This window comes from Lycium barbarum, chromosome 6, assembly GCF_019175385.1.
Source record: "Lycium barbarum isolate Lr01 chromosome 6, ASM1917538v2, whole genome shotgun sequence".
NCBI classification, from domain to species: domain Eukaryota; kingdom Viridiplantae; phylum Streptophyta; class Magnoliopsida; order Solanales; family Solanaceae; genus Lycium; species Lycium barbarum.
Window position 1 is genome coordinate 12,526,486 of NC_083342.1, and position 13,830 is coordinate 12,540,315.

Here is a 13,830-nt window from a genome sequence, read left to right on the forward strand (position 1 = left end):
CAGCCTTACCCTTTACCTTGTGAAGGTAAGAGAGACTGTTTTCGATAAGACCCTCGACTCAAGTAAAGCATAACAAAATCAAGTATGGAAAGGGGAAAAAAAAGTAAACTACGTCTTTTAGCTTTACAAAGTTCAACCACAGTATGCCTCCTGATCAGTCTTGATTTCAATTCACTAAACCAGGTCTGACTCAACTCATGCATTTACTTTAACATGTTCAGCTGATCTACAATGAAACTGCATAGCAACAAAGTTGACACCAATTTACCCCTTCTGTTGGTAACTATTCTCCCATCTATTCGCTTTCTTTCTGCAAAGAGCTTATCAACACTTGTAACTGAAGAAAGCCCAATATTTATTCCATGAGGAATATACATGTTTCCTGAATAATAACAATTAGTATCATTTACTAGGCACATCACTTGGTTTGTCGTCTACATTTTTATACTTGTACAAGGATGCAAACACGAGGTAGTAAATGAAGTTAGCTGATCCCAGGACACAACAGAGCCAGAAAACGTTATCCACTCTTCCATCGTTGATATTGTCCGGCAGCCATCCTGATAGTCGTTGAACCAAATCAATCAACCCGTTCCCCAAATAGTACGCGATACCAATAAAAAGAGCAACCATTGCAGTCGAGGTGCTCTTCAAGGATGCTGGAAATTCTTGGTAATAAAACACCATATGTCCTGGAAAATGGAATCCTTCTCCGATTCCATTAAGAGCTAGCTGTGGCACTAGCCAAAAGACCGACATTGGAACAATGGCATTGTTTTGGCCTTGGAGGTTGTGAGATTTAGCGAGCCTCAGTCGCCTGGACTCAACCAGGGCGGAAACAGCCATGCTAACTATAGTTATGACATGGCCTATTCCAATGCGCTGAAGAGGGGTGAGAGAAAAGCTAGTGTATTTAGCTAGAAAAGGGTAGAGTAATCGGTCAATGATGGATATGGCTATACAAGTAAATAATAATATGAAGACTAACATAGTACTTGCTGGGATCTCGAAATGAGGTCCCATATGGCGATCCATTTTGAGAGCTTGAAGAATTAGCAGGCTTGTTTGTATGACTAGTTGGGTAGATATAAGAAAGCCACTAGCCCATAGAGGGAAAAGCTTGATCAAGCTTTTCAAATCTTCTACTTGCTGCACTGTGCATAGCCTCCAACGGTTACTAATCGATCCGTCTGATCTGGTGTCTCCCTCAGTAATAAAAGCTGCACAATTCAAGAACCTGCACAAGCGGACTTGTATATCAGCTAACCAATTGTGACAGAAAGCATATATAAGCAGAGAAACAAGGGGCAAAATGATATTTACTTTAAGAATTTGGTAGGAATTGGAGAAGTTGTTAGTGTGGTTCTGTCACTTGGATCATGGTAGTAGTGTTGAGTTTGTTCCGAAAGAGGGACTCTCCATTTCTGAATGGCGGCGACTATGACACGAGCTAAGTTGACGAAAGGGCTGCCTCCTTGTTCCTTAACACGGCGATAGAAACGTTTCCCAGCGAGAAACATTACCAAGCCAAGTATGTTACAAGCCATAGAGATACCGAAACCCCATGCCCAACTGACATTGTCCTCCACGTAAACGATGGCTGTGGTGCTTACAGCAAAGGACGTGTAAAAGGCGAATATGTACCAATTGAAGAAAATCGCTTGGTGTTTTGGCTTATCAAACTGATTAGCTCCCATTGGTGCAATTGTATAACGTGTACCTGCAACGCCTAGAGATGCTAACACCATAGCCACGTATAGTACCGTGTACTGGTGTTTTGATGGGCTTGCACAGAGACTGGATCCGTCATTGCATGCTGGAGGTCTTAACACATCAATTGTTGCTGTTAATAGTAGAAGCAAAATACCCTGCAAATCCAATGAAGAAATCAATATGGGGTTCTTGGGTCTTTTCCTATTTTGATGAAGAATAGAGAGAAAATATCAAAAATGGTCTTTGATAGTAGGTTCTGGTCCCTTAAGTATCATTGGAGTAGTTTGGTCTTCTAAGTTTGTCAAAAGTCAGTTTTTTATTTACAATACTCTGATTATTAAATTTAATATGAAATGTGAAAATAGAAAATATCTAACAGGTACTCACATTGGGAAGTATAAATCTTGTAGTTTATGTTATTTCTTTGTCTATTTCAAGAGTCTGATGCAACTTTTGTGTATGGTGCAATTTTTCTCTTGCGCTTTCTAGGATTTTGACAAAATTTTTTGATGTTTCTTCTTAAAGTTTTTTAATCACAGTTCTGGTTAAATGTTTGATTGGAGATGAAAAATGCTCACTTTTGACAAACTTAAACGACTAAAACAGTTAAGTTGATATACTTAATTAAGGGACTATTTTGAACCTACTATCAAAGATAAAAGACCGTTTTTGTTATTTTCTCAAGAATAGAAGATGAAACTTATGAGGGGGGTTGTTTGTATTTACCAGAGCAGAGATAAGAGAAGAAATCCAAATGACAGAAAAACAGCCAAGAAAAGAGTCAGCAATGATTCCACCAACAATTGGGAAAAGGGTGGTCAAGCCATTGACCACATTGTAAACTTTAGCAGCTTTGATGCTCTTCATGTTGAATTCATCTATCAAATAAACAATCAGGTTGCTCATCCACCCTCCAGATGCAAGTGACAAGCCCGCCATGGTTGCTGACACCAATCAAAATATTCAAGATTATTTATCTCCCATATCTTAACATGGTTAGTTACCTCATTAGAATTGGTAAGAAAAGGTAACCCCTCTTGCTTGTACTTCTCGCTTTTGAGGATTAGTTTTATTATTAATAAAAGGCCGCTAGACACATTGTCTACCTGTAGAAATTCGAAAAAAGAAATATATCTCAACTTTTGTCACTAGAGACAGAGCCATGATTTAGTTTATGGTTTTCGAATCGCGATCCTTTATAGGCTCTGAACTATAATCTTTTGCTTACTAGGTTATGGTTTTCGAATCGCGATCCTTTATAGGCTCTGAACTATAATCTTTTGCTTACTAGGTTCTAGATAAATTTTTTGCATATATTGGATGAAATTTTTAATACAAATATAGAGTTTGATCCAAAGTTACTTGATTCTAACCCCCCCACCCCCACCCCACGCAACCCCCCCCCCCCCCCCCCCCCCAACAACTTGTCACATGGACTCAAGTCTTAACATGGGGATGGGCAGCAGGGTAAACCATAAACTAAAGTAGAAATGGATTTAGAGCAGCCATGACAAGTTCAACTGAACTCGTTGCTTTCTGCTCGAATCATGTATACATATGTACTTAAAAATATTGTTTCTTCGTTTCAATTTATGTGACACTATTTGACTAGGCACAAAGTTTAATAAAGAAAAGAAAACTTTTGAAATTTGTGGTCTAAATCTTAGACATTTGTGTAGCTATAAATCATTTCATTAAGGTAAACGCTGAATTTTAAAGTTAAATTGTTTCTAATTATAGAAAAGTGACATTTTTTTTTACAGCAAGAAAAGTGTGTTAGATAAATTGGGAGGGGAGGGGAGGGAGTACTAAAAGATGTATGTATCTAGTAGATTATGCCACTATATTGTAAATCCACGAGCTCTAAATCTTGAATTCGACTCTTAACCAAAGGACGAAGAAACATACCTATAATGAAGGGGAATGTTACCCAGCCACCTTTTTTTCGACCAGAAGAGGACTGCATTTCTGCTTCATCAACATCTCTTACTGAATTTTCCATTTCTAGCTATAGGTCAACTTGACAGCAAAGATATATGTTTCTACTTTGTTATGGAGTTTGAAGTTTTAATAGCAGGCAAAATTTATCGAAGACTTGCGCGCCATATACTTTCACCAGCCTTTTTTTAAAGTTGAATTATTAGGATATGTTATTATTATAATAAACTGAGGTCTGACAACTTGACAAGAGGTCATATATTCCATATCCTTCACTGATTTTTTTTTATTTTTTTATTTTCAAGGTTCTATTGTGATGATGGAGGAGTTAGGCATTGACTCTGTATATCCTTCACTGATTAGTTGCTGGATCTATCCAACTGAGCAGAATTCACAAATAGCCAATTTCCAGCTTCTATAATTGAAAAATGACCACTATCATGAAGTTTCAAATTTCACAAATAAAATATCAGGACACTGTCATGGAATTTCACTTGTGTAATTTGAGAGAGTGACTATTTTTCAAAGGAAGGTCCGAAAAGTACTGGGCAGTGAGGTTATTTGTACCAGCCTTCTTTGTTACAGTATTAGTTACTTGTTCATTTGTTTCAATTTATACGACACTCTTTTGATTTTGAGTCGTTCAAAAGTGTTTGACGTAATTTCATTTTGTAAAAGTTCCACCCCTTTAAGAAACTCACATATGTATTAAAATATCCAAACTTTTGAATTTCTGATGCGATGTTTCCTGTCAAACTACTATTTTAGTTACTACTTTAAGGGCAAAGGCGTAAATATACCTCTCAACTTTGCGATATAGAGCAGATATATTTCTCCATCATTAATAATACGGAAAAAGCTTAAATATGCCATCGAACTATCGGAAATGACTCATTTATGCCACTCGTCAATAGTTTGGCCCATTTATGCCATCGAACTATCGGAAATGACTCATTTATGCCACTCATCAATACTTTGTCTCATTTATGCCATCACCGGTTACCAAAATGACTTATCCATCCCATTTTTCATTAAAGTCAGTTTTACAATACCAGATATGACACGTGACGTCCAACTAGATTATGGTTGTGGGTGGATGGGGTGTATGGGTCGGACTTTTTATTAATTTGGGATTTAAAATTGGGCTGGTTTAATTAAACGACGTAGACCTCTGATTAGAGACCACGTGTCATATCTGGTATTATAAAACCGGTGTTAATGAAAAATGACATAGATGAGTTATTTTGGTAAAGGGCGATGGCATAAATGAGCCAAACTATTGATGAGTGGCATAAATGAGTCATTTCCGATAGTTCGATGGCATAGATGAGCCAAACTATTGATGAATGACATAAATGAGTCATTTCCGATAGTTCGATGACATATTTGAGCCTTTTCCGTAAATAATATAATATGTAAGTCAAACTCATATGCTAAATTTAGTCAAATACCGTCATATAAAATGATAAGGATCTACAACACAAAATTCACCTTTTTGATTTATTTTAAAAAAAAAAAAAGATAATTTCTTATCCAATAACTTGGATACTCATATATTATAGTACTCCAACTAGAAGTACAGAATACTGTAAATTTGCTTATGAAAAAGCCAACCTGTTTGTCTTTTGCGATTACGAAAGTCAACAGCATGTTCCAAATTTTCAATCGTAAATCACACGTAAGGCCTATAAATTGCCGCTCTTTCTATAAAATAACATATTACTACTCATATATAAGCAACTAACTTGAGGAGCTTGGGGTCAGACCACATGTCGTCTTCAGCTATATGCTTTAAGGGCATTTCAGATATTTAACCCTTTTCCTGTGCTGCAGCCTTTTGTACCTCATGCACTAAAAATATAACAACTTGATTTAATTGGCTTAAATAGGCTCCGTTTTCTTGACTATTTCTCTTCTGCCTTTGTGTTGTGCTGTTAGAATTTCTTTGGACCAGAACTTAATAAGCCGTAATTTTCATTAGATGGGTAGAAAGACATGGGCCCCACACAATTATTTAGTTCTCTTCATTAAAGTCTTTGATTGTGGAAAGATGCTACTTGTGGCAGCAACTTCGGGTCAACAGGAATTGTCCGAAAACCCCCCGACGATTTTTAGTTTGTTCTCTTACTTATCCTAATAATACTCCCTTATCTGTAAATAAAGCTACCTTTTTGGACTTTTGTCCCTGGCTCTACCGTTATATATTGAGACCACGACTTTTATAGGACAAAAAAAAAAAAATTGAACCAAACTAATAAAAAAAGAAAAAAAACATAAGTTGATTTCACGCACTAATTTAGTGCGTGAAAGGACCAAACTGTAAAAATAAAATTTTGGCCTTTCACGCACGAAAAAGTCCTGCTCTTTTGACCTTTTCAGCCAATGAATTTCAACTCCCATTTTTATTTTCTCACATCATTTGTCTTCCATTAGATGTCCACCTGTCTTCTCTTCTTCTTAAGTTCTCATTGCACTGCATCCCATGAAGTCCGGAACCAAAATGCCCCCAAAAAAATCACTTTGAACCAAAATACCCCAACGAAAAAAAAGTTACAAAACTACTTTTAGCGCAGTAATTTACTGCGCTAAAGCAGTTCACGGAGACGGAGCCGTTAACTGCTTTAGCGCAGTGTTTTACTGCGTTATAGAAGCAATTTTTTTTCTATAACGCAGTAAAAATACTGCGTTATAGAAACAGTACCAAAAAAAAAAATATTGGCCAACTTTATTTTTGCAACACTTAGTGTTTTTTTCCATACTTTGACCAACGATTAGTTGTAACACCCCGCATTTTAGGACTGAGTTTAAGCTCATATCATTAGAGTTCTAGTGGAAACATGGAAGGTTTGAACGTTTTGCGAAAATGGTTGATAGGCCTATTTTGGGCAGCGATAACTCCTTGATCGGTTTGGAATTTTGGAAGGTACTATCAATGAAGTTTTACTATGTAGAAATACCTTTCTAACGATATAAGGATCAAGCCAATCAGAGATCGGAGCAAGGAGATATGATCGTCTCAATATGGCTAATAGTAAGGCACTTGAAATCCTATAGAATCGGCTAAGTTTTTGATACGTCTGCCTTCCTGTCAAATTTCATGCAAATCCGTTGGGATTTTGAGAAAACTTCCTTGATGAAAGTTGTAGCCCTTTGAAATAGCTTTCCAACGGTATCTTACGGGGGTCAAACGGACATCTTTGCAAAGAGTTATGCCCATTTTACTGAAGCCTGTTCGCTGGAAATACTGCCAGCGTAACGGTGACGTTACGGGCCGTATCTCGTGTTACGGTCCGTAACAGTGGACCGTAACGTCCCGAAAATTTCCAAAAACTCACTGGAAATTTTCACCAAGATACGGTACCAAGTTACGGTCCGTATCTCGTGTTACGGGACCGTAACAGTGACCGTATCTTGGTCCGTATATACGTTTCGGGTCACCTGACTTCGGGAGGCCATAACCCTATCATAACTTGGGAATTTGGGAAAACTCAAAGAACGAAAGTTGTAGATAATTGAAAAACCGGTCCAACCATAGGTTGTGGGTTCACAGGAGACGTCGGGATAAGGAGATATGGACGTTTTAAGACAGCAAGGTCCCAACCCGTTTTCAAGTTGGGTCAACCCATTTTCCCCTTGGTATATAAAGAACATATTACCCTAACAGCCCATTTTTCCTCCAAAACTCAGATTTTAGAGAGAGGAAGTGAGAGAGAAGGGAAATTAGAGAGAGAAAGTAGAAAATCAACCAAGTTTAAGGCCCCGAATCCCAAAGCTCGTGAAGGAAAAAGTGTAGTACAAGTCGTTGTCGTCATTTTAAGCCCAAGATCGGACTTGGGGGTGTTGATTTCGTGGTGACTACCCAAAAGGTAATATTTCTACTCCCTAATCACTTATAGTTATGAATTGATGAATTCTTGGGAGTATAATAATTGGGTTTGTTGAAGATAATTATATGAACTATATTAGAATTGTTGGATTGTTGATTTGGGATTGTTGTATTCATATGGATTATGAAGAATGATGTTAATTGCATCTAAATGGGATTGTGGAAATGACTAGATGTAAAAGAATGGGGATTTGGTGAAGAAAACACCATTAATGAAGGTTATAGAGCTTCATGCCCACTAAGTGTTTGATAAAATGCTTAGATGAACGAAACATGGATATTGTTGCTAATATAGAATCCCTATGACTTTTATGCTATAGATTGAAGTTGAAGGGGGTGAAGGACATTGTGATACGCTCAAAAGCGGAAGGTTAAGGTATGTAGAACTTCCATCCACATGTGGGAACTTCTATGTTCTTCCCCATGATCCGTTTAGTAAATTCTATGAAGTTCAACTCCTAGGGCATTAAACCCAATGTATTGGTAGCCCGTAATTATGTATGTATGTATGTACATGAATTCCGTATATATGTTTGTTATTGTGTTCCTAAACCTCCATTTCGGACATTAGGAATCCTAGCTTAATCCATGAATCATGAATTCTTCCTCATGTGTTCTCATGATGTTTATATGAAATTGTAAAATGTTATTTTACAAATTACAAGCATGTTTTCAAGTCAGCTACAAACGTATGATTATGCATTATGGTATTTCTCATGATCAAGTTTACAAGTTATTTCATGAAAATATGTTTACAAGTCCTTTCGTGAAATCATGATTTCAAGACAAGTACAAGTTAATTCACGAAAGTCATGGGCTTCTTAGCCAACTATATTATTTTCATGTTCGGGAGTTGTAATAATACCGAGAAGGCTCAGATAGCCTGAAACTACGTATGCCAACGTAGGATAAGAATCGCTCCGCCCAGTAGGACGATTCCTTCATATGTTCCCCATTGAGGGATTTGGATCCATTCATGTTATGTTCATGTCTCGTGCCCCGGCAAGGTACGAGATGGCTTAGCTGATCGGGCAGAGATCAGACTCCACGCTCCTCCCCGTGGTGGTTTATGTCGGTATTACAGATTATTACAGATTATTACAGATTACTACAAACTATCTCATGCTTCCAGTACTCAGTTTCAGTTTTAAATTTCATGATTTTGTACTCATGCTCATGCTCATGCTCATGCTCATGTCCAAGTTTTCAGTTTCAGTTCTTACTATGTTATTCCATGTTCCATGTTGTTTCTTCCGGTTGCTTTACATACCAGTACATTCAATGTGCTGACGTCCCCTTTTTATTGCCCGGGGGCCTGCATTTCACGATGTAGGTACTGATATACAGGACGACACATCTGCTCAGTAGGACAGCATTCGTATCAGCTTATTTGTGATCCCCATCTCATTCGGGGTTTAGTCAACTTTTATCTTATGATTAGTTATGCATCTAAAGGTATGCTGGGGGCCTTGTCCCAGTAAGTATGTTTTTCAGTCAGACTCATGATAGAGGTTTCATAGACTAGAACAGACAGTTATGTCATGTCAGATAATCGAAGTCGCATAGCCATTTTGGCTCACTCATGTTTAAACAAGTACTTTATTAAGTATTATGACTTATTATGTTTTATAAAGGCTCATCATGCATTCACGTTATATTCCGCTTATGTTATGCATCATGATGATTCAGCAAGTCATGTGGTTCGCTTGGTCACATGTAGTCAGGCACCGAGTGCCGTGTTACGTCCAGGCCATGGTTCGGGGCGTGACAAAGCTTGGTATCAGAGCCTAGGTTCAAGTGTCTTAGGGAGTATATGAAACCGTGTCCAGTGGGGTCACTTTTATATGTGTGTGCGCGCCATACATATAAACAGTTGACCACCAAGACATTCAGGATTGTCTCATTTCTTTCTACTCTAGATCGTGCCATGAATCTTAGAGCAATAAGAAACTTCTTTTCCTCTCGAATTACGTATGTTTCGAATGTGCAGGAGATGAATAGAAAATTCAAGGTCCAAGTAAGGATGTTTACCCATAGGGGGTACAATTGTGCAGTACTTACTGGTAACGAATGAGACTTCAAGTGCTATTGAAAGTGGAATGAATGGTATGTTGAATGATAATGATGTTCTTGAGAAAGATAAATCATGGAGGATCTCAAGGGAGTGGTGGTAGACAGTTTTCTATCGGAGCTCATCAGGACCCACTCTATCTGCAGTTAAAGATTGAAAGGGAAAATAAACAGGAAAGTGTAACATGTACAGTTTGAGTTGGACATATGAGGTAAGTTCATCATTTTTTTTATACTGTTGTCGAAATTGGGAGCCTTGTGTGGCTACGATATGATATGATATATGTATATATGCTGGCCTTGTGAGGCATTGTTGGTATTTTCTGCGTGCAGGTTTTGGGATAGTAAGAAATACAGAGGAAACTCTGCCAAATTATTTCCTAGAAATAGAAGGAGAATAAGATATAAGTTCGTAATATGTCTGGAAAAGCCATGTCAACAGTAATGATAAGATTTGACTAAGTTACGAGTACGGCTGGCCTTGAGAAATATAATTTGATTTCCTATTCAGATGAACACCTTGAGTGGGTGACAGTTCGAATACATCCGAATGTGTGTTAGAAACCAAGGGCTTAAGTTAAGTTCAGAGTAGAGTGATCAGTGGAAGAAGAAATCAGCTAAGCCGTAAAAGAGCAAACTACAGAAGAATAGCCTTTAAGAGTTGTCAAAAAGGGGTTGTCCTAATATTTACAGTGTGAGCAGAGTTAAGTCGTTAAGATGGAGTATGCCAGTTATGAATACAGTAGCAACCCGTTCATGTAAGTAAATTTAGTTTTTCCCCATGAGAAATTGCTCAGATGTGAGTCAAAAAAAAATTGTCAGTGTTGTAGAATACAAAGAAATTACAGAAGATAAGAAATGTTAATTGCAATCCCATCAGAAGAGAAGAATTTATAAGTATAAGATGTTAGCCTTGGTCTAAGGGGGAGATGCATAAATCGCTAGTAAGTCCAGCGAGATAATTGAAGACCTGAATGGTTAGTATGAGATATGAAGAACCTCAGTTCAGTTAAGTTGGCATAATGAGATAGTCTCCATAAGAAATATGCCTCATCTTAGAGGAAACCCGAAGTGAGTAAAATGATCGTTGAACGAATCGTGTCAAGTTCAATTACTATCGATTAGGCGATCACAGAAAAGCTATGAGATCATGCCCAGTTATGTGTCATAAAGGTAGTGCCATTGCACAAGACTCTAATCTCTAAGGTGCTCGTAAAAGACTTAGCGTACAACTGTACTATGAGTATTTTAGGAAGTATCTCAAAAAAAAAAAAAAAAAACAAGTATGGGAAGTACAACTCATGATTTAGGCAGACAAGAGAACTAAGGTGAAAGAATTTCACTACTTCTCCAAGCTAGGAATTCGACTTTCAGACTCCGAAGTGGGTGGAGTTATTGCCCAGAACATGGCATTCCTACTTGGTCATTTAAGTTAGAGAGAAGCAGTTTGGTGATTTCTACTTGCTGCAGATGAAAGAGGGGATTCACAAATAGAAAGCCTTAACTTTTGAACAGGAGGGAGATAATGGTACCTTGAGATATCGAGGCAGATTATGCGTTCCAGATGTTGATGGGCTTAGAGAGCGAATCATGTTAGAAGCTCACAACTATAGGTATTCCATTTACCAGGTTCCACTAAGGTATATCATGATATCAAGGAGAATTACTGGTGGAACGATATGAAGAAGGATGTGGCAGATTTTGTAGCTAAGTGCCCGAATTGTCAGCAGGTGAAAGCCGAACACCAGAGGCCTGGTGGCTTGACTCAGAATGTTGATATTCCTGTCTGGAAATGGGAAATGATCAATATGGGCTTTGTATCAGGTCCACCTCGTTCAGCTAGGAGGTATGATTTAATTTCGGTGATTGTGGACAGACTTACGAAGTCAGCGCACTTCTTGCCAGTTAAGACCACAGATTGAACAAGAAGATTATGTCAAGTCATATGTTAATGAAATTTCCGGATTGTATGGGACCCTAGTGTCCATTATTTCAGATTTTGGTGCTCAGTCACAGCGAACTTCTAAAAATCCTTTCAGAAAGGATTTGGGTACGGAGGTGAACCGTAGCACAGCTTTTCATCCTCAGACAAATGGTCAGACAGATACGCTATTCAGATCTCATGTTATGATATTCATGCTAGTTCAATACTCAGATATTTATGTCAGCTTAGTACTCAGGTATCAGTCCAGTACTCACGTATTTATGCCAGCTCAGTATTCAGCTAATCCAGTATTCAGTTAGCTCAGTATTCAGTCAGCCAGTCTTCAGTTAGTTCAATAGACATTCAATTTAGTATCTCAGCAGTTTAGTAGTCACGTATTCATTCAGTTCAGTAACCATGTGTCCTTGATTTCGATGGTAATTGGGATGACCACCTGCCTCTTATTGAGTTTACTTACAAAAATAACTACCATGCTAGTATTGGGATGGCTCCATTTGAAGCTCTGTATGGGCGAAGGTGTAGATCACCAATTGGTTGGTTAGAAGTGGGTGAAGCAGAGTTGTTAAGATCAGATTTGGCTTACCAAGTTATAGAGAAAGTCAAGTTGATACAAAAGCGTTTGAAAATGACGCAGAATTTCCAGAAATTTTACACAAATGTGAGACAAAAGAGATTTATGATGAAGCACCAAGAATTGGAGGTATGTAAGCTTTCTTTTCATGTTTTTGGTCGTGTGTGGCCAATATATAATGCTATTGTGATGTAGCCCTGTGAGGCAATGATATTATGGGCTGTTGTGACAGGTTGGTAGTGCCATATTACAGGGGAAACTCTGGCGAAATTTTTGTAGAATCCTGAATGTTATCATTTGGGGACGTATGTTCCAACAGAGGGGGAGGATGTTACACCTTGGAAATTTCTCCGTTAGCATACCGCGAATAGACCCACGAAGGGTATGACGTATACGACATGTTGATGAGTAAGGAGTAATATTTAATGATTCTAAATGAGATTTCAAAGACATTTGAGGTAGGAGACGAAAGTTGTTAAGGAAAGCAAGGTATACGTTGTGTGTCGGGCAAGAATTACGAGTATCGACATAATGATGGCTTAATGACATTTTGGAGAGGAGTTATAATGTCCCTTATGTATTCCTGCCTCACGTTTCACGTTCGAGTTCATGTATTCGCTATTCATGTCTCATGTTTGGGCACTGATGTTTTCAAGAAACTATGTCATGTCAGTTTTCATGCCCCATGTCATGCTATGTCTCATGTTCCACGCTCATGTCAGCTATCCAGTGCCCATGTTCATGTCTCAGTATTCACGTTTCCATGTAACCAAGTCATGTTAGTTCAGTCTCCATGTTTCATGTCATGTTTCCTTCACGTTCATGTAATCAAGCCATGTCTAGCCATATTCTTAACCATGACCCATCATTCGAGGACGAATGATCCCAAGGGGGAGATATTGTAACACCCCGCATTTTAGGACTGAGTTTAAGCTCATATCATTAGAGTTCTAGTGGAAACATGGAAGGTTTGAACGTTTTGCGAAAATGGTTGATAGGCCTATTTTGGGCAGCGATAACTCCTTGATCGGTTTGGAATTTTGGAAGGTACTATCAATGAAGTTGTAGTATGTAGAAATACCTTTCTAACGATATAAGGATCAAGCCAATCAGAGATCGGAGCAAGGAGATATGATCGTCTCAATATGGCTAATAGTAAGGCACTTGAAATCCTATAGAATCGGCTAAGTTTTTGATACGTCTGCCTTCCAGTCAAATTTCATGAAAATCTGTTGGGAATTTGAGAAAACTTCCTTGATGAAATTTGTAGCCCTTTGAAATATCTTTCCAACGGTATCTTACGGGGGTCAAACGGACATCTGTGCAAAGAGTTATGCCCATTTTACTGAAGCCTGTTCGCTGGAAATACTGCCAGCGTAACGGTGACGTTACGGGCCGTATCTCGTGTTACGGTCCGTAACAGTGGACCGTAACGTCCCGAAAATTTCCAGAAACTCACTGGAAATTTTCACCAAGATACGGTACCAAGTTACGGTCCGTATCTCGTGTTACGGGACCGTAACAGTGACCGTATCTTGGTCCGTATATACGTTTCGGGTCACCTGACTTCGGGAGGCCATAACCCTATCATAACTTGGGAATTTGGGAAACCTCAAAGAACGAAAGTTGTAGATAATTGAAAAACCTGTCCAACCATAGGTTGTGGGTTCACAGGAGACGTCGGGATAAGGAGATATGGACGTTGTA

At 38.4% G+C, this 13,830-nt stretch overlaps 1 protein-coding gene across 1 annotated transcript; it reads right to left on the minus strand.

Annotated features, from left to right (window-relative positions):
- Positions 1 to 236: 236 nt before the first annotated feature.
- LOC132599562 (protein NRT1/ PTR FAMILY 2.6-like) lies at positions 237 to 4,220 on the minus strand. Its single transcript, XM_060312895.1, has 4 exons — positions 3,622 to 4,220; positions 2,440 to 2,657; positions 1,324 to 1,868; positions 237 to 1,237 (listed from the first exon to the last, which is right to left on the minus strand). The coding sequence occupies exons 1-4, from the start codon at positions 3,713 to 3,715 to the stop codon at positions 403 to 405; spliced, it is 1,692 nt and encodes a 563-aa protein (XP_060168878.1). The 5' UTR covers positions 3,716 to 4,220; the 3' UTR covers positions 237 to 402.
- Between the last annotated feature and the right edge of the window lie 9,610 nt (positions 4,221 to 13,830).

Coding starts and splice junctions, on each gene's coding strand:
- LOC132599562 (XM_060312895.1), bottom strand. CDS start 3,715: ATGGAAAATTCAGTAAGAGATGTTGATGAAGCAGAAATGCAGTCCTCT. Junction 2,658..3,621: donor AACATTCCCCTTCATTATAG/GTATGTTTCTTC, acceptor GATTGGTGTCAG/CAACCATGGCGGGCTTGTCA. Junction 1,869..2,439: donor CTTCTCTTATCTCTGCTCTG/GTAAATACAAAC, acceptor TTGGATTTGCAG/GGTATTTTGCTTCTACTATT.